The following is a 27762-nucleotide window of genomic DNA, read 5'->3' as shown; positions in this document are numbered from 1 at the left end:
ATTCCTTCCTTGTTTCCCCTCTGCGCCAGCAACACATCAGTCAATGTGACTGGTGCTTGGAGTTACAGATGAGCACTCACCACCAGTGTGACCTTGCATGCGGGACACCCTCTTCGCCTCTACAGTCACATGATTTCTGGTTTGGCCCTTTCTACCCCATACTACGGGAACTACTTGGGCTCCATATAGTACATGCTGGTGATGGAATGTTGCCTCCTCGAGTTCTATGGTGCGCAGAGGTCATCTTTAGGTTTCGCAGAAGGAGTTGTCGGAAAGCAACAGTTACATTTTGACGGCAGGGGAATAAAAAGTGGTACATCTGCCATGAAATCAACCTCACTGCATTGGCTGACACGGGTAGAGCTGCCCTTCTCTGCTGTTCCTTATTTAAAAGCTTGGTGGAGGAATGCAAGACGAAGTCTGCATGTGTGGTCTGTTCGCAGGGCTTTCGGGTCTGCCAAGAGTTGATGTGCATCTGTGTGAAAGGGCTGGGTATATGTGCTCACGTATACATTTCATCCATTCCAGTGTGTGTGTTCTCACCGAAGGCAGGCTCAGTCCTCTTGGGGCACTTCCAAGGCTGCAGATTGTAATTGATGGAATGGTTTTGATTTAGCGTTCCATCTGTGTCATGCTCAATATATCACAATTTCCTATGCAAATGATCCACTCAAGGATAGTTTTGATTAATGGCACAATGAGTCACATTATAGCCATTGGTTTTCAATGGCTCATTGTACCGGTTGGCCTGCTACTGGTAAGCACCCTACTGACCCCTGCTGGCAGCGTAATAATAATACAGGCCATTTCTGTCAACTCTCAATAATACAATTGATAATATATTTCCTGGATCCACAAAATTCATTCCAAGACAGTTGAATTTAAAAACATAAAATGGTCATCATCTGTAAACCGAAAACACTAAATGCTAAATTGATGTGAGACTAGGAACACAGACTACGACCAGATCGAGAAAAGTCATTTATTTTGCTGCAGACTGAAGTGTTCTTGACCCAAACCAAGCAATCGTGACATAGGGAATCTCAATGTCAGGATATGCTTTGAAGAAAGAATTGAAAATGTTGGGCAAAAAAGGACAGCTATACAGGAAAAGGGTAGTAGCTCATTAAAAAGAGTCAAATTCATAACATTAAAAAAAAGACAACACAACATCAACAGCCAAACAATAGCATTGTGACAAAAGCACGGTTCCCGACAAAACTAATGTTTAGAAAGGAGTAACTAATAAAATGTGATCAAAACAATTATTTACTACAGTAACTTGCAATAATATACAATCCCCAGAACCAGTCACACCGCGCACACACACACACACACACACACAACAACCATTACCACAGCATTATAAAAACATGACATGTAATAAATACTAAAATAAGCCCGGTTTAAATCTGAAATAACTATCACTGATTAAAAGGACTACATTTGTGTGATATCCAGGTACAAATCAAATCAACAGTCAATATATTCCGGTAGAAAAAAAGCGATGAGTAAATGATCAGTGTAACTGACATTCAATGATCAAAACACCTAAACGTCTACAAAAACACTAACCTCTAAACCAGGGTGACAATATTTACTCACAGTAAAAAACTATTCATTTTTTCCATTTGGCCCTGGCCCTCCTTTGGAGCACTGTGTATGGGACTATGGTATCAAATCAGAATGTCTATCACCAAGCGTTCCATCTCCCTGTATTCCCTGTCAGAATCATGATGGTTGTTAATGTAGCACACATACAGAACAATGGATGCTGTTAATTTGATTCTCAGGTGAACTTCAGCGAACCAGTTAACTACGCAGACAGACACCAACGTCGATAGAAGGCTGATATCTCAAGCCAAAAGGAAATGATTCTAAGGGTCCTTGTAAATTGGCCGTATGTGACTAGAACCATTGGGTTACAAAGACGGCGTCCCATGGACTGGGATCATCCCTCAAGGTCAAAGTTCATTTGAACAGCTGTCCGCAGTACCAACGTTCTTTCTTAATCTCAACCATATCATTAAAAACAGAGCAAGACTTCCAACAGACCCCCAACCACTGCCTCTCCGTTTTGCCACGTGATGAGCACTGTGTATCTATCCATTAGTGCTCTGTTGTAGAGGCCATGGCCTCCCTGTGTATGTATGGCTTGTGCTCATTCATGGCTTTTGCATTTCCCCTTTAGGACTCTCTCACTCCGCTTCTCTCTGATTCGTTCTACGACAGCGCTCCTTACCTCAGGTGCTGACAACATGCAAAACGTCAGCATCATGTCCAACTGCGTGCTCATCGTCACCCTGCTAAAAAGTGACTGAAAACTTCATAAGTATGATCTTAAAGCCGACGAAAATGTCTTTCAATGTAAAGCCTCTGACCGAAATTTAGAAAACAATAGTCTAAAGCTTTGTTCCATTCAAGAAATGACACGTTAGTTCATTTCTTGAGAAAATGTATGAGATGGGACAAGCTACTGGTATAAATACATATAAAGTCCTTGCATCATTACGATAATGCAAAATGCCATTCAGCATATTCTTTCAAAGGAAAAAAGGGATGTGAACCCTTTTGTTTCATCTTAAGTATTGGAACTAGTCTCTTAGTTTGTTCATAAATAAGATCTTGGAATTTTGAGATTCTATATGACTTTGGACTTAAGAGGGGATATAACAAATCTAATCATCTCTGGTCTTTCAGAGCCAGTATTCCAATCTGTCATAGCGGAATTAATGTGCTTTATTCTCCTAACTCCTTTCCTCCCACTCGTCCCCCTCCTCGGCTGCTAGCTCTTTTCTAGCTTCGGGGGTAGAGTTTGGTGTGGTGGCTGTGTTTTTAGGTTTGTTGTAGCGGCAGAGGCAGCTGAGGAAGATGATGACGAGGAGGAGGAAGAGGAGCTCCGTCGAGTCTCCACACCTGTACTTGTCATCTTGAGCTTGCGTCGCTTTGCAAGGGGGGCGTTGTCGACACTCTTCAGAAAGAAGCCCTCCCTCTTCCCCTTGTTGAATGCCTAATGGAGAGGATGTACATACAATAATATAGCCTACTTATTCTATTACATTGCACATACACCTCCATTATATACACTCAGTGGACAGTCTATTAGGTACACCACACTGTTCACGAAAATGCTTCGCTCCTACAGATAGCGAGTCGCGTGGCCGTGGCTTGCTATATAAAAATCTGGCAGACAGGAATCAAGGCATTCAGTTACTGATCGATTGAACGTTGGAAAGGGCAAAAAGACTGACCTAAGCAACTTTGAGCGTGGTATGATCATCAATGCCATGTGCGCCAGTTCTAGTATATCAGAAACGGCCATCCACCTGGGATTTTCACGCACGACAGTGTCTAGGGTTAACCGAGAATTGGGCGACAAACAAAAAACATTGAGTCAGCGGCAGTTCTGTGGGCGAAAACAGCTCGTTGATGAGAGGTGAAAAGAGAATGGCTAGAAGCTAACAGCTGGGCCACAAACAGGCAAATAACGGCCCAGTACAACAGTGGTGTGCCAAACGGCATCTTAGACCGCACAACTCGTCAGTCCTTGTCATGGATGGGCTATTGCAGTTGACGAGAAAAAAAAGAAGCATCTCCAGTGGGCACGCAATCACAAACTTTACAATTGAGTGAAAAAACACATTGCCTGGTCTGACGGATCCGGGTTCCTGTTGCGTCATGCTGATGGCAGAGTCAGGATTTTGACGTAAGCAGCATGAGTCCATGACTCCATCCTGCCTAGTGTCAACAGTATAGGCTGGTGGCGGTGGTGTAACGGTGTAGGGAATGTTTGGTCCCTTGATATCAATTGAGCAATGTTTCAATTCCCCAAAGAATTCTGAATGTTCTGGAGGCAAAGGGGGCTCCGACCCAGTACTAGATGGTTGTACCTAAAACTGTCCACTAAGTGTATTTCTCTACTGTCGTTACATTGCACATACCATTTATTATATTAATATATTATAGTGTTTTTATAGTCATATTGTGTTGTTAGGCCTGAGACTAAGTCAATATATCCTCCAAAAACCAGCTTCGAGGGAATGATCACTTTTACATGGGCTACCAACACATTCAAATAATGATTGACAAACTTGTCATTAAATACCAATGAGCTAATGATGCACGATTTTGCCTGGCACAGAAAAAAATTGGCTCTTTTGCAAGGACACGGTTTAGTGGAGCTAGCCAACTACACAGCTAACACGATGATTCAAACGGAAGTTGGAAAGACAGCAGACTGCATTTCATTTGACCTGTTTTTCTATTGACATTTCTTTGTATATACAGCACCAGTCAGAAGTTTGGACACCTACTCATTTAAAGGGTTTATCTTAAATTTGTACTATTTTCTATATTGTAGAATAATAGTTAAGACATCAAATCTATGAAATAACACATTTGGAATCATGGCGTAACCAAAAAAAAGTGTTACACAAATCTATTTCATATTTCAGATTCTTCAAAGTAGCCACCCTTCGCCTTGATGACAGCTTTGCGCACTCTTGGCATTCTCTCAACCAGCTTCATGAGGTAGTCATCTGGAATGCATTTCAATTAGCAGGTGTACCTTTTTAAAAGATAATTTGTGAAATGTCTTTCCTTCTTAATGTGTTTGAGCCAATCAGATGAGGTGTGACAAGGTATGGGTGGTATACGGAAGATAGCCCTATTTGGTAAAAGACCAAGTCCATATTATGGCAAGAACAGCTCAAATAGGCAAAGATAAACAACAATCAATCTGGACAATTTCAAGAACTTTGAAAGTTTCTTTAAAGTGCAATCGCAAAAACAATCAAGCGCTATGATGAAACTGGCTCTCGTGAGGACCGCCACAAGAAAGGAAAACCCAGAGTTACCTCTGCTGCAGAGGATACGCTCATTAGAGCTAACAGCCTCAGAAATGGCAGCCCAAATAAAAGTAACAGACACATTTCAACATCAACTGTTCAGAGGAGACAGTGTGAATCAGCAAAGAAACCACTACTAAATTACACCAATAAGAAGAAGAGGCTTGGGCCAAGAAACATGAGCAATGGACATTAGACGCTCAACATACCCTCTCTGCTATGCAATCTGGTTTCAGAGCTGGTCATGGGTGCATCTCAGCCACGCTCAAGGTCCTAAATGATATGTTAACCGCTATCGATAAGAAACATTACTGTGCAGCCGTATTCATTGATCTGGCAAAGGATTTCGACTCTGTCAATCACCACATCCTCATCGGCAGACTCGACAGCCTTGGTTTCTCAAATGATTGCCTCGCCTGGTTCAACAACTACTTCTCTGATAGAGTTCAGTGTGTCAAATCGGAGGGTCTGTTGTCCGGACCTCTGGCAGTCTCTATGGGGGTGCCACAGGGTTCAATTCTTGGACCGACTCTCTTCTCTGTATACATCAATGATGTCGCTCTTGCTGCTGGTGAGTCTCTGATCCACCATTCTGTATACTTCCGGACCTTCTTTGGACACTGTGTTAACAACCCTCCAGGCAAGCTTCAATGCCATACAACTCTCCTTCCGTGGCCTCCAATTGCTCTTAAATACAAGTAAAACTAAATGAATGCTCTTCAACCGATTGCTGCCTGCACCTGCCCAACATCACTACTCTGGACGGCTCTGACTTAGAATACGTGGACAACTACAAATACCTAGGTGTCTGGTTAGACTGTAAACTCTCCTTCCAGACCCACATCAAACATCTCCAATCCAAAGTTAAATCTAGAATTGGCTTCCTATTTTGCAACAAAGCATCCTTCACTCATGCTGCCAAACATAAAACCTGTAGTAAAAGTGACCATCCTACTGATCCTCGATGATGTCATTTACAAAATAGTCTCCAATACCCTACTCAACAAATTGGATGCAGTCTATCACAGTGCCATCCGTTTTGTCACCAGAGCACCATATACTACCCACCATTGCGACCTGTACGCTCTCGTTGGCTGGCCCTCGCTTCATACTCGTCGTCAAACCCACTGGCTCCATGTCATCTACAAGACCCTGCTAGGTAAAGTCCTCCCTTATCTCAGCTCACTAGTCACCATAGCATCACCCACCCGTAGCACGCGCTCCAGCAGGTATATGTCTCTGGTCACCCCCAAAACCAATTCTTCCTTTGGCCGCCTCGCCTTCCAGTTCTCTGCTGCCAATGACTGGAACGAACTACAGAAATCTCTGAAACTGGAAACACTTATCTCCCTCACTAGCTTTAAACACCAGCTGTCAGAGCAGCTCACAGATTACTGCACCTGTACATGGCTCACCTATAATTTAGCCCAAACAACTACGTCTTTCCCTACTGTATTTATTTTATTTATTTAGCTCCTTTGCACCCCATTATTTGTATTTCTACTTTGCACATTCTTCCACTGCAAATCTACCATTCCAGTGTTTTACTTGCTATATTGTATTTACTTGGCCACCATGGCCTTTTTTTGCCTTTACCTCCCTTATCGTATATAGACTTGTATTGACTATGTTTGTTTTATTCCATCTGTGTCGTTGTACAATGGGGCAAAAAAGTATTTAGTCAGCCACCAATTGTGCAAGTTCTCCCACTTAAAAAGACGAGAGAGGCCTGTAATTTTCATCATAGGTACACTTCAACTATGACAGAAAAAATTAGAAAAGAAATCCAGAAAATCACATTGTAGGATTTTAAATGAATTTATTTGCTAATTATGGTGGAAAATAAGTATTTGGTCATTAACAAAAGTTTCTCAATACTTTGTCATTGCCAACAAAGGGTATATAACAGAGGTCAAATGTTTTCCTTAAGTCTTCACACACTGTTGCTGGTATTTTGGCCCATTCCTCCATGCAGATCTCCTCTAGAGCAGTGATGTTTTGGGGCTGTTGCTGGGCAACACGGACTTTCAACTCCCTCCAAAAATGTTCTAAGGGGTTGAGATCTGGAGACTGGCTAGGCCACTCCAGGACCTAGAAATGCTTCTTACGAAGCCACTCCTTCGTTGCCCGGGCGGTGTGTTTGGGATCATGCTGAAAGACCCAGCCACGTTTCATCTTCAATGCCCTTGCTGATGGAAGGAGGTTTTCACTCAAAATCTCACGATACATGGCCCCATTCATTCTTTCCTTTACACGGATCAGTCCCTTTGCAGAAAAACAGCCCCAAAGCATGATGTTTCCACCACCATGCTTCACAGTAGGTATGGTGTTCTTTGGTTGCAACTCAGCATTCTTTGTTCTCCAAACACGACAAGTTGAGTTTGAACCATATTTTGGTTTCATCTGACCATCTGACCAATCTTCTTCTGGATCATCCAAATGCTCTCTAGCAAACTTCAGACGGACCTGGACATGTACTGGCTTAAGCAGGGGGACACGTCTGGCACTGCAGGATTTGAGTCCCTGGTGGCGTAGTGTGTTACTGATGGTAGGCGTTGTTACTTTGGTCCCAGCTCTCTGCAGGTCATTCACTTGGTCCCCCCGTGTGGTTCTGGGATTTTTGCTCACCGTTCTTGTGATCATTTTGACCCCACTGGGTGAGATCTTGCGTGGAGCCCCAGATCGAGGGAGATTATCAGTGGTCTTGTATGTCTTCCATTTCCTAATAATTGCTCCCACAGTTGATTTATTCAAACCAAGCTGCTTACCTATTGCAGATTCAGTCTTCCCAGCCTGGTACAGGTCTACAATTTTGCTTCTGGTGTCCTTTGACAGCTCTTTGGTCTTGGCCATAGTGGAGTTTGGAGTGTGATTGTTTGAGGTTGTGGACAGGTGTCTTTTATACTGATAACAAGTTCAAACGGGTGCCATTAATACAGGTAACGAGTGGAGGACAGAGGGGCCTCTTAAAGAAGAAGTTACAGGTCTGTGAGAGCCAGAAATCTTGCTTGTTTGTAGGTGACCAAATACTTATTTTCCACTATTTGCAAATAAATTAATTAAAGATCCTACAATGTGATTTTCTGGATTTTTTTCCCTCATTTTGTCTGTCATAGTTGAAGTGTACCTATGATGAAAACTACAGGCCTCTCATCTTTTAAAGTGGGAGAACTTGCACAATTGGTGGCTGACTAAATACGTTTTTTTGCCCCACTGTATGTGTCGAACTACTTTGCTTTATCTTGGCTAGGTCGCAATTGTAAATGAGAACTTGTTCTCAACTTGCCTACCTGGTTAAATAAAGGTTAAATAAAAAAAATAAAAAAATGATACAGTGGAAATCTGTCCTTTGGTCTGATGAGTCTAAATTTGAGATTTTTGGTTCCAACCTCCATGTCTTTGTGAGACACAGAATAGGTGAGTGGATGATCTCTGCATGTGTAGTTCCCACCGTGAAGCATGGAGAAGGAGGTGTTATGGTGCTTTTCTGGTGACACTGTCTGTGATTTATTTAGAATTCAAGGCACACTTAACTAGCATGGCTACCACTGTCATCAAGGCAAAGGGTGGCCACTTTGAAGAATCGCAAATATAAAATATATTTTGATTTGTTTTACACTTTTTTGGTTACTACATGATACCATGTGTTATTTCATAGTTTTAATGTCTTCACTATTATACTGCAATGAAGGAAATAGTGAAAATAAAGAAAAACCCTTGAGTGAGTAGGTGTGTCCAAACTTTTGACTGGTACTGTATCTATAAAAACAATATACCAATTCATGATTTCGACTGGCTGAGAAAAACTGCCCGTATGTCTGTCTGTCTGGCCCCTACACATTCATTACTGTGTGGGACAGCTAGAGATCGAATTTCAATATTGAAACATTGCTGCAAAAGTCAGAGACAGATGGCAAGGTTTATACACGCCTCTGCTGTTGAAAATCAATTGCTAGTCTAAAAGAAATGGAAGATAATGTCTAGATGATTTTTTTACAGTGGAGATCTTGTTGATAAATTGCCTGGCTGGGCTGATGAGACAGTGGATTGATTGCACAGGGAGATGGAACAGTAAATAGGCATTTCAACATCATAGCCTTAGCCGGTGGTAACTTGTGGAACAGCTGGGACACGGTTTTAACCAATCAGCATCCAGGATTAGACCCACCCATTGTATAAATACTCATATACTATATTTTTTTGACATGATATTTTTATTGAATACTTTTTTATAAAATGTTGCACTGTTTGAGAGAAGAGCTTGCAAGTAAACACTTCATTGTACAATACGCAGTACTCTGCAAATGCCAAATTGACTTTGATTTGGTTGGGAGAGTAGGAAAAATAAAATAAAAAAGTTAAAAGGAACACAAACTACTTTTTCCTCAATGGATTTGAGTAAAAAAAAGAAAAAAGATAGAGTTCCATTACCTTGTAGGTGGCGTTGACATAGGAGCGGACGATGGGGCCACGTGTCTCGAGCACATCTGGGGTGCAGAGGGGGGTGGAGGATAAGATGGCCCCGCCCTGCAGCCAGCTGTTCTCTCTCAGAGCAGACAGCTTGAGACGCCTCTCTGGATCCACCGTCAGCAGCCCTGAACACAAACAGGGGGGGGGGGGGGGGGGGATTGGTTTAGAAGAGTTAGGGAAGGAGAGCAAAAATGAGAGGTGGGGCAGAGAGGGGTAAGGAAGGGTAGGGAGGAGCAGAGAAAGCAAAATGATAAGGGAGTGACAGATAAAGGGGTTCCATATTTTTTATATATATATATATATATATATATATATTAGTGCCTTCGGAAAGTATTTGGACTCCTTGACTTTTTCCACATTGTTAGGTTACAACCTTATTCTAAAATTGATTAAATAGATGTTTTCCCTCATCAATCTACACACAATACACTCTAATGACAAAGCAAAAACAGGTATGCATATTTTTTTCTAATTTATTCAAAATTGAAAACAGAAATATCACATTTACATTAGTATTCAGACCCTTACTCAGTACTTTGTTGAAGCACCTTTGGCAGCAATTACAGCCTTGAGTGTTCTTGTGTATGACGCTACAAGCTTGGCACACCTGTATTTGGAGAGTTTCTCCCATTCTTCTCTGCAGATCCTCTCAAGCTCTGTCGGGTTGAATGGGGAGCGTCGCTGCACAGCTATTTTCAGGTCTTTCCAGACATGTTCGATCAGGTTCAAGTCCGGGCTCTGGCTGGGCCACTCAAGGACATTCAGAGACGTGTCCCAAAGCCACTCCTGCATTGTCTTGGCTGTGTGCTTAGTGTTGTTGTCCTGTTGGAAGGTGAACCTTCGCCCCAGCCTGAGGACCTGAGCTCTCTGCAGCAGGTTTTCATCAAGGATCTCTCTGTACTTTGCTCCGTTCATCTTTGCCTTGATCCTGACTAGTCTCCCAGTCCCTGCCGCTGAAAACACCCCCAGAGCATGATGCTGCCACCACCATGCTTCACCGTAGGGATGGTGCCAGGTTTCCTCCAGATGTGACGCTTGGCATTCAGGCCAAAGATTTCAATCTTGATTTCATCAGACAAGAGAATCTTGTTTCTCATGATCTGAGTCTCTTCCATCTGGCAACCATAAAGGCCTGATTGGTGGAGTGCTGCAGAGATGGTTGTCCATCTGGAAGGTTCTCCCATCTCTCTGTCAGTGACCATCCGGTTCTTGGTCACCTCACTGACAAAGGCCCTTCTCTCCCATTTTGGACGGGCGACCAGCTCTAGAAAGAGTCTTGGTGGTTCCAAGCTTCTTCAATTTAAGAATGATGGAGGCCACTGTGCTCTTGGGGACCTTCAATGCTGCAGAATTTTTTGGTAACCTTCCCCAGATCTGTGCATCGACACAATTAATTTTTGCTCTGACATGTACTGTCAACTTTGGGACCTTATATAGACAGGTGTGTGCCTTTGCAAATCATGTCCAATCAATTGAATTTACCACAAGTGGACTCCAATCAAGTTGTAGAAACATCTCAAAGATGATCTATGGAAACAGGATGCACCTGAGCTCAATTTTGAGTCGCATAGCAAAGGGTCTGAATACTTATGTAAAAATGCTGTAATGTAACAAAATGAGGAAAACGTCAAGGGGTCTGAACACTTTCCGAAGGCACTGTATGTAGTGAACAGATGGGAAAAAATGATGAATTGCATCAATGTCAATGAGTGAATTAGGAGGGATGCACAACACACCTTTCACAAGCTCTTTAGCCTCGTCTGACACACCCTTCCAAGCCTCTCCAGCCAAAGAGAAGTCACCCTCTTTAATCTTATGCATGATGTCGGCCGCATAAGATGAGGTCATCCCCGCCCGCTGCTGCTGCTCACTCTGAAAGGGCACCTGTCCTGACAGCATGGTGTACTGCCAGAGAAAAACACAAACATCATCAATAACATAACGATAATTCGTTTTTACTAATGACACATTACAGAGTCAGTCAGTAGTGTAAGTACCAGGATGACCCCAAGGCTCCAGAGGTCGCAGGCCTGGTCGTAACCGGTGCTGTGGAAGAGCTCAGGAGCAGCGTACTGCAGTGTAAAGCAGGGAGTCTGCAGGGGGGCGCTGCCTGCAGGGCACAGTCGGGCAAAACCAAAATCTATCACCTTGAGCACCGAGTCCTCCCCCTCGTCTGCAAACAGCACATTCTGCCAGGCGGAGAGAGAGCGAGAGCAGTGAGTGGGCAGTGAAGGAATGACTCCGTCAACAGAAGGTTACATTCATTGGCTGATGTAATGGAGCAACAAATGTCAATTTATTTCACCCTGAACCAACAAAATACAATAGGCCATGCTTAGTGGTTTTTACAGCATTGCTAAACACCTTGATCTCATTACACTCACTGCCTGCAAAATTTGGTCGGTGTAATATTGCAGCCATTTCAATGTGTGACTTCTTCCTGGCCATATATTTCTATAGTTTCTAGAATATATTCAGACTCCCTCTCTGTGAGTCAGTCTGTTGGCCCACCTCTGGTTTGAGGTCTCTGTGCACCACTCCAGCCTCGTGCATGAAGCCGACAGCTGACACCAGGCTCCTGAGAAGCTGACTGGCCTCTGCCTCCCCAAACAATTTCTTCCTCTTGATCCTCTCCAGCAGCTCCCCCCCACGCAGCAGCTCCATCACCAGGTATGTATGGAACTGAGAGAGGGAGGAAGAGATAGGGGTGATTGAGAGGGAGATGGGAGAAGAGAGAGAGAGAGAGAAGATAAGGTTGTGTCTGTGATGAGAAAATTGTTTATTGCTGCATGATTGCTTAAGTTTCCCAATATATTCCCCAAATGTCAAACATTATTGTGATTCGAGTCCTGCCACCTTGTAAGTAAACACAGCCAATGAGAAGAGAAAGAACACCTGACAGTTTTGTCAGTGCTTGAATGTGTCTGCTGATGGCATTTCTACCATCATTGTGTACCTGATCAGTGTAGACCTCATGCAGTTTGACGATGTTGGGGTGAGCCTCACACTGCCTGAGGGCAGCAATCTCCCTCTGAGTGTTTACTTCCATTCTAACGAGACAGAGTCACACAGGAGACAGAGAGAGAGACAGACAGAGAGAGAGAGAGAGAAAGAGTTCAAAGGCATTCATGCACCAAAGGTCAACAACACAAACCCCCTCAGTGCACTAAACAGGTATGGTAAATCATTGGAATAGAATATATTAAAACACAGCAGCGTGAAGTGTGTAATTCATCATGCTGGCATAACAATGACACATTGCATTAGTGCGTGACGGTCTCTCAGCCAGCGCCACGCCCGGCTCACCTGCGGCTGATGATCTTGACGGCGTACTCATGGCCGCTCTGGTGGTGTCGACACTTCCTGCACACAGAGAAGCTACCCTCGCCCAGGGGCGCCCCCTGCAGGCACAGCTCATACAGCTGGAAGAACGTAGAGTCCTGCAGAGGACAAGAGAGAGGGAAGTCAAGTACAAACTACACCGGAAACTGTGGAATGTGTCAAAATGTGCTCCACTGCAGGAAATGTCCAAATCCTACCCTTGCTAAATGTGAAAATGTTGCACATAGATTTTTTTTTTATACTAATGAAGCACAGGTTGAGCTCATGTCAAACAGTGTTGTACATAAGACCCTCTCTGGATACATTCCAGTGATAGTTATTGTGTCGTCAATTGCCACTGGAAAATAGGCGTTTGACAAATCACTGACTTAATAGACCCAGAGGAAAACAGATCTTTTTTTTTCATTTCGGTTGATGAAAACGAGGTGAAATTATCTCTGTGACTAAAATATGACTAGTAAGTGAACTGGACAAACATTTTTACAAAGCTTGAGAGTTTTTTTTGTAAGTCTTTCTCAACGCAATGTTGCAATTCTGTTATTGGTGGGAAATAAATACCACGCGAAGGTCATTCATGATTCACCTCTCTGCCCGGCAACCGTTATCCAATCTGGCAACAACAAATCATTGCTGCAAATAAGGCCCACGCCATGGCTACTCTACCGGTGGTACAAGCTCCCGGTAGAAAAAGGGCCGATGTTTGGAGCCATCTTGTCAATTCAAACAAGACCGAATGCAACGATTCCACAGTGTTTGCACCCACAAGTTGACAGGGAATAAAATAGTACCAACCTCAAGGCACATCTGATAACTCAGATAACAACAGATTGATAGTCCTAGCTAGATAGTTGGTTGCAACCTATCAGACCACAACTGATGACAGTACTTCAATTACAATATAGCTACAGTATGTCAAGGGGTGGGATTTTTATCTGCTGCAGAGTAATGTGTTCTTCTGCTAACTTGGCTGTTGGGTAGAGAATCATGCGGTAGGGTGTTATGCAGAAAAATATGTTGGTAGGACCAGGCTATGTATGTTTGTGCACATGGAAGTCAGTGATTTGTGTTTACTATAGGGTAATAAGGCACAAAAAAAATTACAAATAAAGTGACTAAAATGAAAGGATTTAGTTGACTAAAATGGCCCACTGTTTATCATTTTGACAATAACGAGACTAAATAATTATTCAAATTACAAAAATGTGACTAAGACAATGATATTTTATACAAAATGACTAAGACTACATTTTTAAAAAATGAAAGAAAGTGCCAACATTAACACCGATACATTTCACCGAACCTCGTCTATCCTGCGGCCATGAGAGGATTAGTTCCATACCGCTAACATAGCACTGCGACAGACAGTGGCTGAGCCCGGCCGGTCTGCTCCCATCTGGCCCTCCATGAAGTCACCCATCACCACGTTCTTGTTGAACAGAATGGAGGGAGCAACGAAGGAGTAGCCCTGAAATGGAAGACAAGAGTCTTGTGTATGTAGGGTGTATTCCTGTAACAGTGGAAGCACACAATGTGTATTTAACGAACCTGGAACAGGCGGTCAGTGCTTGGTGGGGTGCTGGCTGGAGAATAGACAGGATTCATGCCAGTGAACTCCTCAGCAAAGTTCCCTGTATCCAGCTCACTCCTGATCTCTGGTTTGAATGGGCTGACTACCTTCTTCTCAGCAAGGTCTGACCAACTGAGACCCTATGAATATAGAGCAATGGAAGGAGAATGGTGAGCAGAGTGTGTGTATGTGTGTGAGCACGTTGGGAGAGAGAGAAGGAGATGGGCCTAGAGACAGAGAGTGGCAGGAGAGAAGAGGAGCACCTTGAAGAAGGCATGACTTTTGATGTCCTCGGCCCCTCGTGGTCCCGAGCCTAGTCTCTTGTGGGGGTCTTTAACCAACAGCTTCCTCAGCAGGTCCTGAGCCACGACTCCGATCATAGAGGGGAACGGCGGTTCGCAGCGCAAGATACGCCTGAGAGAAGGGCAGGAGGGGGCGGGCCGAAGAAGAGAAACAGGGAAGAGCAATCGCTTTGCCTTCAGTGCCTTCAGAAAGTATTCATAGCCCTTGACTTACTCCACATTTTGTTGCTACAGCCTGATTCAAAATGGATTCAATATAAAATAAATGTATCTCACCCATCTACACACAATACCCCACAAAGTCAAAATGAAATGCAGAAATCTCTAATTTTAATCCATTTGCTATGGTACTCCAAATTGATCTCAGGTACTCATTTCCTTTGATCATCTTTAAGATGTCACTACAACTTGATTGGAGTCCACCTGTGGCCAACTCAACTGTTTGGACAGGACTTAGAAAGAAACACACCTGCGAATATAAAGGTCCCACAGTTGACAGTGCATCAGAGCAGAAACTATATCATGAACTCCAAGGAACAATCAGAATTGTGATGAGGCATATCTAGGGAAAGGTTAAAAAACATTTCTAGAGCGTTGAACATTTCCAAGAGCACAGTGATCTCCTTGGAAAACATATGGAACTACCCAGACTCTGCCTAGAGTTGACCGTCCGAACAAACTGAGCATCAGGGCAAGGAGGACGTCGGTCAGGGAGGTGACCAAGAACCCAATGACAATTCTGACAGAACTACAGAGTTCCTTGGTTGAGATTGGAGAACCTACCAGAAGGACACCAGTCTGTCTCCACAGCACTTCACAAAACTGGGCGTTAAGGAAGAGTTGCCAGACGGAAGCCACACCTGAGAAAAAAGCATGACGGCATGCCTGGAGATTGCAAAAAGGCAAGTGAAAGACAGATCATAAGGCATAAGATTCTGCAGTCTAATGAGACAAAAATGTTACTCTCTGCAAAGCGCCATGTCTGGAGAAAACTAGGCACAGCTCATCACCCGTCTAACACCATCCCTACCGTGAAACAAGACTGGTAAGGAGAGAAGGAACAATGAATGAAGCCAAATACAGGCAAGTCCTTGATTGCGAGCCTGCTTCAAAGTGCAAATGACCTGTAGGAATGCTCAACCGTGTCGCTCATTCAGCCAAAATAAACTTTCAATCGGGTCTCCCCATTAAGAAACGAGTCGCAGTCAGAGGCCGAGCCTCCTCTGGTCTCTCCTCTGCCCGTTACAGGGTCTGAGACATCAAAGCCTCCCACCATTAGCTCTGACAAATTGAAAACCCTAGTCCTTTGCGACTCCATTACCAGCAGTATTAGACTTAAAAAGAATAATCCAGCGATCATACACTGTTTACCAGGGGGCAGGGCTACCGACGTTAAGGCTAATCTGAAGATGGTGCTGGCTAAGGCTAAAACTGGCGAGTATAGAGAGTATAGGGATATTGTTATCCACGTCGGGACAAACAATGTTAGGATGAAACAGTCAGAGGTCACGCAACATAGCCTCAGCTTGTAAATCAGCTAGAAAGATGTGTCGGCATCGAGTAATTGTCTCTGGCCCCCTCCCAGTTAGGGGGAGTGATGAGCTCTACAGCACAGTCTCACAACTCAATCGCTGGTTGAAAACGGTTTTCTGCCCCTCCCAAAAGATAGAATTTGTAGATAATTGGCCCTCTTTCTGGGACTCACCCGCAAACAGGACCAAGCCTGGCATGCTGAAGAGTGACGGACTCTATCCTATCTGGAGGGGTGCTCTCATCTTATCTATGAACATAGACAGGGCTCTAACTCCTCTAGCTCCACAATGAGATCGGATGCAGGCCAGACAGCAGGCTGTTAGCCAGCCTGCCAGCTTAGTGGAGTCTGCCACTAGCACAGTCAGTGTAGTCAGCTCAGCTATCCACATTGAGACCGTGTCTGTGCCTCGATCTAGGTTAGGCAAAACTAAACATGGCGGTGTTCGCCTTAACAATCTCACTGGAATAAAGACCTCCTCCATTCCGGTCACTATTGAAAGAGATTGTGATATCTCACATCTCAAAATAGGGCTACTTAATGTTAGATCCCTCACTTCCAAGGCAGTTATAGTCAATTAACTAATCACTGATCATAATCTTGATGTGATTGGCCTGACTGAAACATGGCTTAAGCCTGATGAATTGACTGTGTTAAATGAGGCCTCTTCTCCTGGTTACACTAGTGACCATATCCTCCACGCATCCCGCAAAGGCTAAGGTGTTAATAACGTTTAAGAAACCAAATGTCAATAAAAAAATAAATAAATTAAAACACTGCGTTCTCATCTTTTGTGCTTCTAGTCATGAAATCTACGCAGCCTACTCAATCACCTTTTATAGCTACTGTTTACAGGCGTCCTGGGCCGTATACAGCGTTCCTCACTGAGTTCCCCGAACTCACATCGGACCTTGTAGTCATTGCAGATAATATTCACATGGAAAAGTCCACAGACCCACTCCAAAAAGCTTTCGGAGCCATCATCGACTCAGTGGGTTTTGTCCAACATGTCTCTGGACCTACTCGATGCCACAGTCATACTCTGGACCTAGTTTTGTCCCGTGGAATAAATGTTGTGGATCTTAATGTTTGTCCTCATAATCCTGGACTAAATAGGACCACCATTTTATTACGTTTGCAATCGCAACAAATCATCTACTCAGACCCCAACCAAGGATCATCAAAAGCCGTGGCTATAAATTCTTGGACAACCCAAAGATTCCTAGATGCCCTTCCAGACTCCCTCCACCTACCCAAGGATGTCAGAGTAAAACAAATCAGTTAACCACCTGAGGAACTTATTTTAACCTTGCGTAATACCCTAGATGCAGTCGCAGCCCTAAAAACAAAAAACATTTGTCATGAGAAACTAGCTCCCTGGTATACAGAAAATACCCGAGCCCTGAAGCAAGCTTCCAGAAAATTGGAACGGAAGTGGCCCCACACCAAACTGGAAGTCTTCCAATTAGCTTGGAAAGACAGTACCATGCCATATCAAAGAGCCCTCACTACTGCTCCATCATCCTATTTTTCCAACTTAATTGAGGAGAATAAGAACAATCCTAACTGTATTTTTTGATACTGTCGCAAAGCTAAATAAAAAGCAGCATTCCCCAGGAGAGAATGGCTTTCACTTCAGCAGTGATAAATTCATGGACTTCTTTGATGAAAAGATCATGACCATTAGAAAGCAAATTACAGACTCCTCTTTAAATCTGGGTATTTCTCCAAAGCTCAGTTGTCCCGAGTCTGCACAACACTGCCAGGACCTAGGATCAAGGGAGACACTCAAGTGTTTTAGTACTATATCTCTTGACACGTTCATGAAAATAGTCATGGCCTCTAAACCTTCAAGCTGCATACTGGACCATATTCCAACTAAACTACTGAAAGAGCTGCTTCCTGTGCTTGGCCCTCTCATGTTGAAGATAATAAAACGCCTATCCACCGGATGTGTACCAAACTCACTAAAAGTGGCAGTAATAAAGCCTCTCGTGAATAAGCCAAACCTTGACCCAGAAAATATTTAAATACAAAACTTATAGCACTGAGACTGCACTCGTGAAGGTGGTAAATTACCTTTTAATGGCGTCAGACCAAGACTCTGCATCTGTCCACGTGCTCCTAGACCTTAGTGCTGTTTTGATACCATCGATCACCACATTCTTTTGGAGAGATTGGAAACCCAAATTAGTCTACATGGACAAGTTCTGTCCTGGTTTAGATCTCATCTGTCAGAAAGATATCAGTTTGTCTCTGTGGATGGTTTCTCCTCTGACAAATCAACTGTACATTTCGGTGTTCCTCAAGGTTCCCTTTTAGGACGTCCATTGTTTTCACTATATATTTTACCTCTTGGTGATCTCATTCGGAAACATAATGTTAACTTTCACTGCTATGCGGACGACACACAGCTGTACATTTCTATGAAACATGGTGAAGCCCCAAAATTTCCCTTCCTGAAAGCCTGTGTTTCAGACATAAGGAAGTGGATGGCGGCAAATGTTTAACTTTTAAACTTGGACAAAACAAAGGCGCTAGTTCTAGGTCCCAAGAAACAAAGATCTTCTGTTGGATCTGACAATTAATCTTGATGGTTGTACAGTCGTCTCAAAACTGTAAAGGACCTCAGCGTTACTCTGGACCCTGAACTCTCTTTTGACGAACATATCAAGACTGTTTCAAGAACAGCTTTTTTCCATCTACAGTTGAAGTCGGAAGTTTACATACACTTTAGTCAAATACATTTAATTAAACTCAGTTTTTCACAATTCCTGACATTTAATCCTAGTAAAAATTCCCTGTTTTAGGTCAGTTAGGATCACCACTTTATTTTAAGAATGTTAAATGTCAGAATAATAGTAGAGAGAATGATTTATTTCATATTTGATTTCTTTAATCACATTCCCAGTGGGTCAGAAGTTTACATACACTCAATTAGTATTTAGTAGCATTGCCTTTAAATTGTTTAACTTGGGTCAAACATTTTGGGTAGCCTTCCACACGCTTCCCACAATAAGTTGGGTGAATTTTGGCCCATTCCTCCTGACAGAGCTGGTGTAACTGAGTCAGGTTTTTTAGGCCTCCTTGCTTGCACACGTTTTTTCCAAGTTCTGCCCACAAATGTTCTATTGGATTGAGGTCATGGCTTTGTGATGGCCACTCCAATATCTTGACTTTGTTGTCCTTAAAGCCATTTTGCCACAACTTTGGAAGTATGCTTGGGGTCATTGTCCATTTGGAAGACCCATTTGCGACCAAGCTTTCACTTCCTGACTGATGTCTTGAGATATTGCTTCAATATATCTACACAATTTTCCTTTCTCATGATGCCATCTATTTTGTGAAGTGGACCAGTCCCTCCTGCAGCAAAGCACCCCCACAACATGATGCTGCCACCCCTGTGCTTCATGGTTGGGATGTTCTTAGGCTTGCAAGTCTCCCCCTTTTCCTCCAAAGGAAAATTATCCATTATTCCTCCATAATAATAGTCGTTATGACTGTCATTATGGCTAAACAGTTCTATTTTTGGTTCATCAGACCAGAGGACCTTTCTCCAAAAATGATGATCTTTGTCCCCACGTGCAGTTGCAAACTGTAGTCTGGATTTTTTATGGCGGTTATGGAGCAGTGACTTCTTCCTTGCTGAGCAACCTTTCAGGTTATGTTGATATAGGACTTGTTTTACTGTGGGTATAGATACTTTTGTACCTGTTTTCTCCAGCATCTTCACAAGGTCCTTTGCTGTTGTTCTGGGATTGATTTGCACTTTTCGCACCAAAGCACATTCATCTCTAGGAGACAGAACGCATCTCCTTCCTGATCGGTAAGACGGCTGCATGGTCCCATGGTGTTTATACTTGCGTACTATTGTTTGTACAGATAAACGTGGTACCTTCAGGCATTTGGAAATTGCTCCCAAGGATGAACCAGACTTGTGGAGGTCTACAATTATCTTTCTGCTGATTTCTTTTAATTTTCCCATGATGTCAAGCAAAGAGGAACTGAGTTAAGGTAGGCCTTGAAACACATCCACAGGTACACCTCCAATTGACTCAAATTATGTCAATTAGCCTATCAGAAGCTTCTAAAGCCATGACATCATTTTCTGGAATTTGCTAAACTGATTAAAGGCACAGTCAACTAGTCTATGTAAACTTCTGACCCACTGGAATTGTGATACAGTGAATTATAAGTTAAATAATCTGTCTGTAAACAATTGTTAGGGAAATGACTTGTGTCATGCACAAAGTAGATGCCCTAACCGACTTGCCAAAAGTATAGTTTGTTAACAAGAAAATGGTGGAGTGGTTGAAAAACAAGTTTTAATGACCCCAACCTCAGTGTATGTAAACTTCCGACTTCAACTGTACGTAACATTGCAAAAATCTGAAACTTTGTCCAAAAAAGGATGCAGAAAAGATTAGGTTAGATTAGACAACTGCAATGCTCTATTTTCCAGCTACCCAGGTAAAGCACTAAATAAACTTCAGCTAGTGTTAAACATGGCATTAGAATCTTGACTAAAACCCCCCAAAATGATCATATTACTCCAGTGCTAGCCGATCTACACTTGCTTCCTGTTAAGGCTGATGTCAAGATTTTACTGCTAACTTACATGGGCTTGCTCATATCTATCTTCCCAATTTGGTCCTGCCGTACATACCTACACGTACGCTATGGTCACAAGACGCAGGCCTCCTAATTGTCCCTAGAATTTCTAAGAAAACAGCTGGATGCAGGGCTTTCTCCTATGGAGCTCAATTTTTATGGAATGGTCTGCCTAACCATGTGAGAGACGCCGATTCAGTCAACATTTAAGTCTTTATTGAAGACTCATCTCTTCAGTAGGTCCTATGATTGAGTGTAGTCCGGCCCGGGGGTGTGAAGGTGAACGGAAAGGCACTGGAGCGATGAACCACCCTTGCTGTCTCTGCATGGCCGGTTCCCCTCTCTCCACTGGGATTCTCTACCTCTAACCCTATTACGGGGGCTGAGCTTACTGGAGGGGTGTGTCACTTGAGTGGGTTGGTCAACTGGCAGCTTTATTAAATTGCACCCGCAAAACACCAGTCTCAACGTCAACAGTGAAGAGGCGACTCCTGGACACTGGCCTTCTAGGCAGAGTTGCAAAGAAAAAGCTATATCTCAGACTGACAAATAAATACAAAAGATGAAGATGGGCAAAAGAACAGAATGGGAGAAAATCCCCAAATCCAGATGTGCAAAGCTGATACAGACAAACCCAGGACGTCCTTAAAGCTGTAATTGCCGCCAATGGTGCTTCTGCAAAATATTGACTCAGGGGTGTGAATACTTACAGTACCAGTCTAAAGTTTGGACACACCTACTCACTCAAGGATGTTTATTTTTACCATGTTCTATATTGCAGAATAATAGTGAAGACAAAAACTATGAACACATATGGAATCATGTAGTAACCAAAAAAAAACGTGTTAAATCAAAATATATTTGAGATTCTTCAAAGTAGCCACCCTTTGCCTTGATGACAGCTTTGAACACTCTTGGCATTCTCTCAACCAGCTTCACCTGGAACGCTTTCCAACAGTCTTGAAGGAGTTCCCACATATGCTGAGCACTCATTGGCTGCTTTTCCTTCACTATGCGGTCCAACTCATCACAAACCATCTCAATTGGGTTGAGGTCGGGAGACTGTGGAGGCCAGGTCACCTGATGCAGCACTCCATCACTCTCCTTCTTGGTCAAATAGCCCTTACACAGCCTAGACGTGTGTTGGGTCATTGTCCTATTGAAAAACAAATTATAGTGGGACTAAGTACAAACCAGATGGGAAGGCGTATCGCAGCAGAATGCTGTGGTGGTCATGCTGGTTAAGTGTGCCTTGAATTCGAAAATCACAGACAGTGTTACCAGCAAAGCACCCTCACACCCCCTCCTTTATGCTTCACGGTGGGAACCACACCTGCAGAGATCATCCGCTCACTTACTCTACGTCTCACAAAGACACGGTGGTTGGAACTAAAAATCTCTCATTTGGACTCAACTCACAGACAGTGTGATTTCCACCGGTCTAATGTCCATTGCTCGTGTTTCTTGGCCCAAGTCTCTTCTTCTTATTGGTGTACTTTAGTAGTGGTTTCTTTGCAGCAATTCAACCATGAAAGCCTGATTCATGCAGTCTCCTCTGAACAGTTGATGTTGAAATGTGTCTGTTACTTGAACTCTGTGAAGCATTTAATTGGGCTGCAATTTCTGAGGCTGGTAACTCTAATGAACTTATCCTCTGCAGCAGAGGTAACTCTGGGTCTTCCTTTCCTGTGGCGGTCCTCATGAGAGCCAGTTTCATCATAGCGCTTGATGGTTTTTGCGACTGCACTTGAAGAAACTTTCAAAGTTCTTGAAATTGTCCAGATTGAGACATTATGGTTAGTCAAATTAATGACGGATAGTCGTTCCTCTGTGCATATTTGAGCTGTTCTTGTCTTAATATGAACTTGGTCTTTTACCAAATACCGCGATCTTCTGAATACCACCCTTACCTTGTCACAACAACTGATTGGCTCAAACGCATTAAGGAAAGAAATTCCACAAATTAACTTTTAACAAGGCACAACTGTTAATTGAAATGCATTCTAGGTGACTACCGCATGAAGCTGGTTGAGAGAATGCCAAGAGTGTTCAAAGCTGTCATCAAGGCAAAGAAGGACTACTTAGAAGAATCTGAAATATAAAATACATTTGGTTACTACATGATTCCATATGTGTTATTTCATAGTTTTGATGTCTTCACTATCATTCTACAATGTAGAACAGTAAAAGAAACCTTCAATGAGTAGGTGTGTCAACATTTGACTGGTACTGTATGTAAATGAGATTTCTCCATTTAATTTTCAATAAAATGTGCAAAAATGTCTAAACATGTTTTCACTTGGTCGTTATGGGGCAGTGTGTGTAGATGGGAGAGAAATCCATTTTGAATTCAGGCTGTAAGACAACAAAATGTGGAATAAGGGGTAAGAATACTTGCTGAAGGCACTGTGAAGGCACAGCTCTCATTACAAGACAACCATTATGGCCATAAAGAACATGATTGAAAAGAAACAGCTTACCAGAATGTCTAATTAGGCTGCAGGCTTTATGTTACACATAGAACGCAGCACAACTCATTCATTTGTTATTGTATTCAGACAGCGAGATAAAGAGAGGGAGAAAGAAGCCACCGTTACAATAGATGTCATTATTTTGATAAGTAGCCGAGGGCCACGGGCAATGATGAAAGAGTTGGATGGAACCATGGTGTGTGTGTGAGGAGGGGTGGATGACACACAGCACTCACTTGGACACCTCACTCTGGGAGTTCCTCTCCCCCTCCAGTGTGAATGGGGACGCCCCCGTCAGCAATTCAAACATCAGGATACCCAAACTCCACCAATCTACTGACTGGGGTGGGCAGGAGAAAAGGGTCAAAAGGAAGAATGAAAAAAATAAAAAATACAAGAAAGAGAATACATTTGTGTTCTACAGTAATTGATGTCTAATGAACCGCCGTAGCTCATAGCCATGCCCCGAGTGATGGGTTAACTCTTACCTTTCCATGACCAGACTTCCCCCTGATGATCTCTGGAGCCATGTACTCTATGGTGCCACAGAACGAATACGTCCTTTCCTTCTGTAGTGGGGGGGATAAAAACACAAGTCTCAGTCTGTAGTGACACAAATATATGCATGGATGGATGGATGCATACATGCACAGATTGCGTCCACACAAATAGAGGCATCAATGAAAAATGTATTTTTGTCGTACCTCCTCCTCAAGGAACTCTTTGCTGAGCCCAAAATCTGTCAGCACCAAATGTCCCTCGCTGTCCAATAGGATGTTCTCCAACTTGATGTCCCGGTACACGATGCCGAGCTGTACACATCATACCGAGCAAGAAGTTGTTTACAGGATAACATAACATTAACAGATAAGAGCAAAGTATCCAGACGAAATTGTATCATGTAATAGGACCACAGATACAATTAAGGAATGGAATATCAGCAAGGTTATGTAAAGGACAGAGAGGCTCGATAACATACCTTGTGGAGGTGCTCCAGTGCCAGGATAATCTCCCCGATGTAGATCCGCACCTCTTCCTCAGAGAAGTGATCCCGCTGGTACAAGTGTGTGAACATCTCCCCTCCGCTCACATAGTCTATACACAGACAGATACAGATAACACTTGAATAGAAAAACACACACACATACACAGGCAGAAACACAGTATACACACACAGAGACACACTTTCAGCACTTCCAAGGTCATAGCCAGAGAGTTCCACGTATGGGTTTGTTTGATCCAGCGCTCACCCAGGATGAGATGGAGCTTGGTCTGGGTCTGGAAGGCGTAGTGCAGTGTGACCAGGAACGGGGACTGGCGGATGTGCTCCAGCACCTGTCTCTCTGTACGCGTGTGCTCCGCTGTCTTCGCCTTCTGAACGATGGCTGCTTTCTTCAGCACCTGAGACGTTATCATCAACAGGTAGGTCAACCCGTCCATGAATTCTCCCCACATCAGACAATGTCAACGCTTTGGGTTGCCTTTGGACCAATGTCAAAGACGATACAGAGACTCACCTTCATGGCATACAGCTTCCCTTCATCGTGACCACTGTTCTTCCTGACCAGAAACACTTTCCCGTAGGCTAGACAGAGACAGAGAGAAAAGGTTGGAAACATTTATCACATTTGATTGGAGCCCCTACCACCCATCCTACCACCCACCACATTTACAACCTTAACTTTTTATTCTAAATGTTCCACAAAAAAATAAGACAGTAAAATTAAGTTATCCAGGTCTCCAATAATACTATGGCGCTATCCCGAGTGGTGCAGTGGTCTAAGGCACTGCATCTCAGTACAAGAGGCTTCACTACAGTCCCTGATTCGAATCCAGGCTGTAATCACATCTGGCCGTGACTGGGGGTCTCATAGGACGGTGCACAATATTAGGAAGGCGTTTAGTCCGTTTATAAGCAATATAGTCAGTTTATAAGCAATCGACCCAAGATCGGCGCAGTGAGCCTCACCTCCTGTGCCCAAGACTTTGAGAAGCTCAAAGTTCTCCATGCCCACTCTCTCAGAATGGCCTGTGAGGTTCGCTGGCGGGGGGGGGGGGGGGGGGAAGAGTACAGTATCAGTGTTTGCATGCACACAACACACGCAGGCAGGCACACACAGAAAACATAGCAGAGCACAGTAAACTGAATATTTTGTGACATTCGTCCATGGCTGTGTTCCCAGGTGTCATGGTTCCCTGAGATACCACCACTCACCAAAATATAGCACATCAATCTGCACCTGAAGACAACTGAACACAGCTTGAACATACACTACTACTTCTGCTATTGCTGTGTCAGTCAAGGTCAGGATGCAATTGTGTCAGGAAACAGATATTGATCCACACAGAATTACAGAAACTCCAAACAATCACTTTTAAGCTTACATAGAGCCCTAGACCAATAGCTAAATTACAGAAGGCAATATTTACCCAAAGTGTACCACATCTTGAAATCCTTTGGCAGATTCAAATAATCAATTATGAAACAGTGCAGAGCTAGATTGCCTGATTAATCAGACTGTGCTACACAATTGAATTGGTATACAGTCAAACAGGAGCGCAAAATCGTGGACATGTTCCGTACAAAGCTAGAATGTTTAATAAAATGACGTTTGAACTTACTTTACGGTTGGGCTATCAACTGCTCGAAATGTATAACAAAATATCCCCAGGAAAGTATTATTAAACCGACTTCGCAACCCAGGTCTGAGTGGTGATCAAGACGTGTTTGCTTATGACCGAAGGCACGTGCACAAGACAGAAGTGCATGCATACGAACCAAAGTCTCACGGGTGTTTATGTGGTTTTGTGCACGTGCCAGGTGATATAAATGTAAACTACACTACTGGTGCTCTAGTCTAAAAAGTTGTATAAACAATACTTTCCTGTGAATACTTTGTCTAAAATGTAGAGCAGCTGAAGGACCAACATTACAGACAAGCAGTAGAGTAAGTTAATTGCACTAAACATTCTGGCTTGTAAGGGACATTAACACTATTTTGTACTCCTATGTTTCAGACTGTATACCAATTCCATTGTGTAGCACAGTCTGATTAATCAGACAAAGCGCTAGTTACGTTGATGGTTACTTACCATTGGTAATCTCATGTTTGACAGTGCAGGCTTTTCTCCGGATCCCTGTATCGGAGTCATCGCTACTACTACTACTACTATCCGAGCCGTCCCCAGACATATCAAATATTTATTTGGCTACTCTTCAAATGAAATAAACCGATTTAGCTATATTCGTATGTGTGTTCTATAACCCAAGACGCACCAGGTGTGATGTATAGTCAGAGAAAATGAAAAGTTGAGGCTTATACGATTTCATTTGGGGGCTTTTGTATGCCTTGTGATCATGGTTGTGTTGTTGTGTTTTCTAAACAATATCATTGCTGCACTAAATCCCCTAGACATCCTGCTGTTCCGCCTAATCTTCAGGCGCACATTGATTTCCACGACACGACACTGATGATCGTCTGAGTCAGAAATCACAAAGCACGGCTTTACTTGTACTGAAGGGCAAATACTAGCACCATCTACCAAATATAACTATCACTGTAAAAAATAAACCAGTTATCGTCAATCTGTAGCTAGCTAACTAACTGTGCCCATAATGAGGATGTTGTTTCCTATTACGACAGACAAACTGCTGCTGATCTCTCTAGCACTGACCTGGTTACAATGTAGCGCCGATCTGACGTTAAACTGGCTACATAGTAGCCCATGTCTTGCTTGCTAGCTACCTTTTGCAACAATATATTTTGACAAACTGAAACTAGCTAGTCATTTGTAGCAAAGCCGCAAGAAACAATTACAACTAACTAGCTAACTTCAGTAATACCACAACGCTAACGCTATGTGAAAGCTCGCTAACTTCACAACCTAGCTATCTTGTCAGAGATAGCTAGCCTGCCTGCTGACAATCGGTTAATTTTAATTTCATAGCAAGCTTACTGTTGATAGCATGTCGCGAATAGTTTTTTTTATCCGGTTTCGTCCGGATAGGATGTGACTCGCGCTTAAGATATGCACCTTATGTGTCCAATTCATTTGACAACGATGACTGAAAAACTAGCTACCGGTAGGTTAGCTATCTAGCTAGTTGATGTTATGGCTGGGATTCCGTAGTACGGAAGCCGCAATGTTACACCTTTCAGAACTTTTGGAGAGGCCTGTTAGACCTCGGAAGTTGGTTTCTGCAGCAGGTGACATTTTTTCTGATATGAATGAGGATAGCAAACTAAGTTATGACAAGGATGATTATTATTATTATTATGTTTATATTGATTAATTATCGGCTATTATTTTTATTTAACCTTTATTTAACTAGGAAAGTCAGTTAAGATCAAATTCTTATTTACGATGACGGCCTACCCCGGCCAAACCCGGAGAACGCTGGGCCAATTGTGGCAGCCCTATGGTACTCCTAATCACGGCCTGGATTATAGTTAATTATAATTACTCAGTAATTTTATCTAGTAGGCCTACACCTAATTATTTCCACTTGTTTAATCTTATTCCATATAATGTTGGTTGTATTTCTGGTTTGCATAATAAACCACATATACTGTATGTGAACAGTACATTTATCCCTTCTCCACATACATTTTTGTCATTT

General features: G+C 43.0%; 1 protein-coding gene across 1 annotated transcript; it reads right to left on the bottom strand.

Moving 5' to 3' along the window:
* Positions 1 to 968: 968 nt before the first annotated feature.
* On the bottom strand, positions 969 to 27282 carry LOC139418536 (ribosomal protein S6 kinase alpha-4-like). The gene is made up of 18 exons (XM_071168078.1): positions 26235 to 27282; positions 25111 to 25182; positions 24659 to 24726; positions 24392 to 24542; positions 24121 to 24236; positions 23846 to 23953; positions 23630 to 23710; positions 23378 to 23481; positions 14490 to 14640; positions 14205 to 14366; positions 13999 to 14124; positions 12624 to 12757; positions 12274 to 12367; positions 11829 to 11999; positions 11315 to 11506; positions 11054 to 11222; positions 9279 to 9442; positions 969 to 3010 (listed from the first exon to the last, which is right to left on the bottom strand). Exons 1-18 carry the CDS (start codon positions 26332 to 26334, stop codon positions 2786 to 2788), a joined length of 2388 nt encoding a protein of 795 aa, XP_071024179.1. The 5' UTR covers positions 26335 to 27282; the 3' UTR covers positions 969 to 2785.
* Positions 27283 to 27762: the final 480 nt, after the last annotated feature.

The sequence above is a fragment of the Oncorhynchus clarkii genome, chromosome 10 (assembly GCF_045791955.1).
Source record: "Oncorhynchus clarkii lewisi isolate Uvic-CL-2024 chromosome 10, UVic_Ocla_1.0, whole genome shotgun sequence".
NCBI lineage: Eukaryota > Metazoa > Chordata > Actinopteri > Salmoniformes > Salmonidae > Oncorhynchus > Oncorhynchus clarkii.
The sequence above is the reverse complement of the archived record's forward strand: the minus strand, read 5'-3'. Positions and strand labels throughout refer to the sequence as shown.

What these genes read in the sequence shown, in the direction of transcription:
- LOC139418536 (XM_071168078.1), bottom strand. Translation starts at nt 26,334, where the DNA reads ATGTCTGGGGACGGCTCGGATAGTAGTAGTAGTAGTAGCGATGACTCC. An exon ending in CAAGCTCCATCTCATCCTGG is followed by an intron (nt 24,237 to 24,391) that starts GTGAGCGCTGGA and finishes GTCTGTGTATAG; the next exon opens with ACTATGTGAGCGGAGGGGAG. An exon ending in ATGAGGTCTACACTGATCAG is followed by an intron (nt 12,000 to 12,273) that starts GTACACAATGAT and finishes TCCCTCTCTCAG; the next exon opens with TTCCATACATACCTGGTGAT.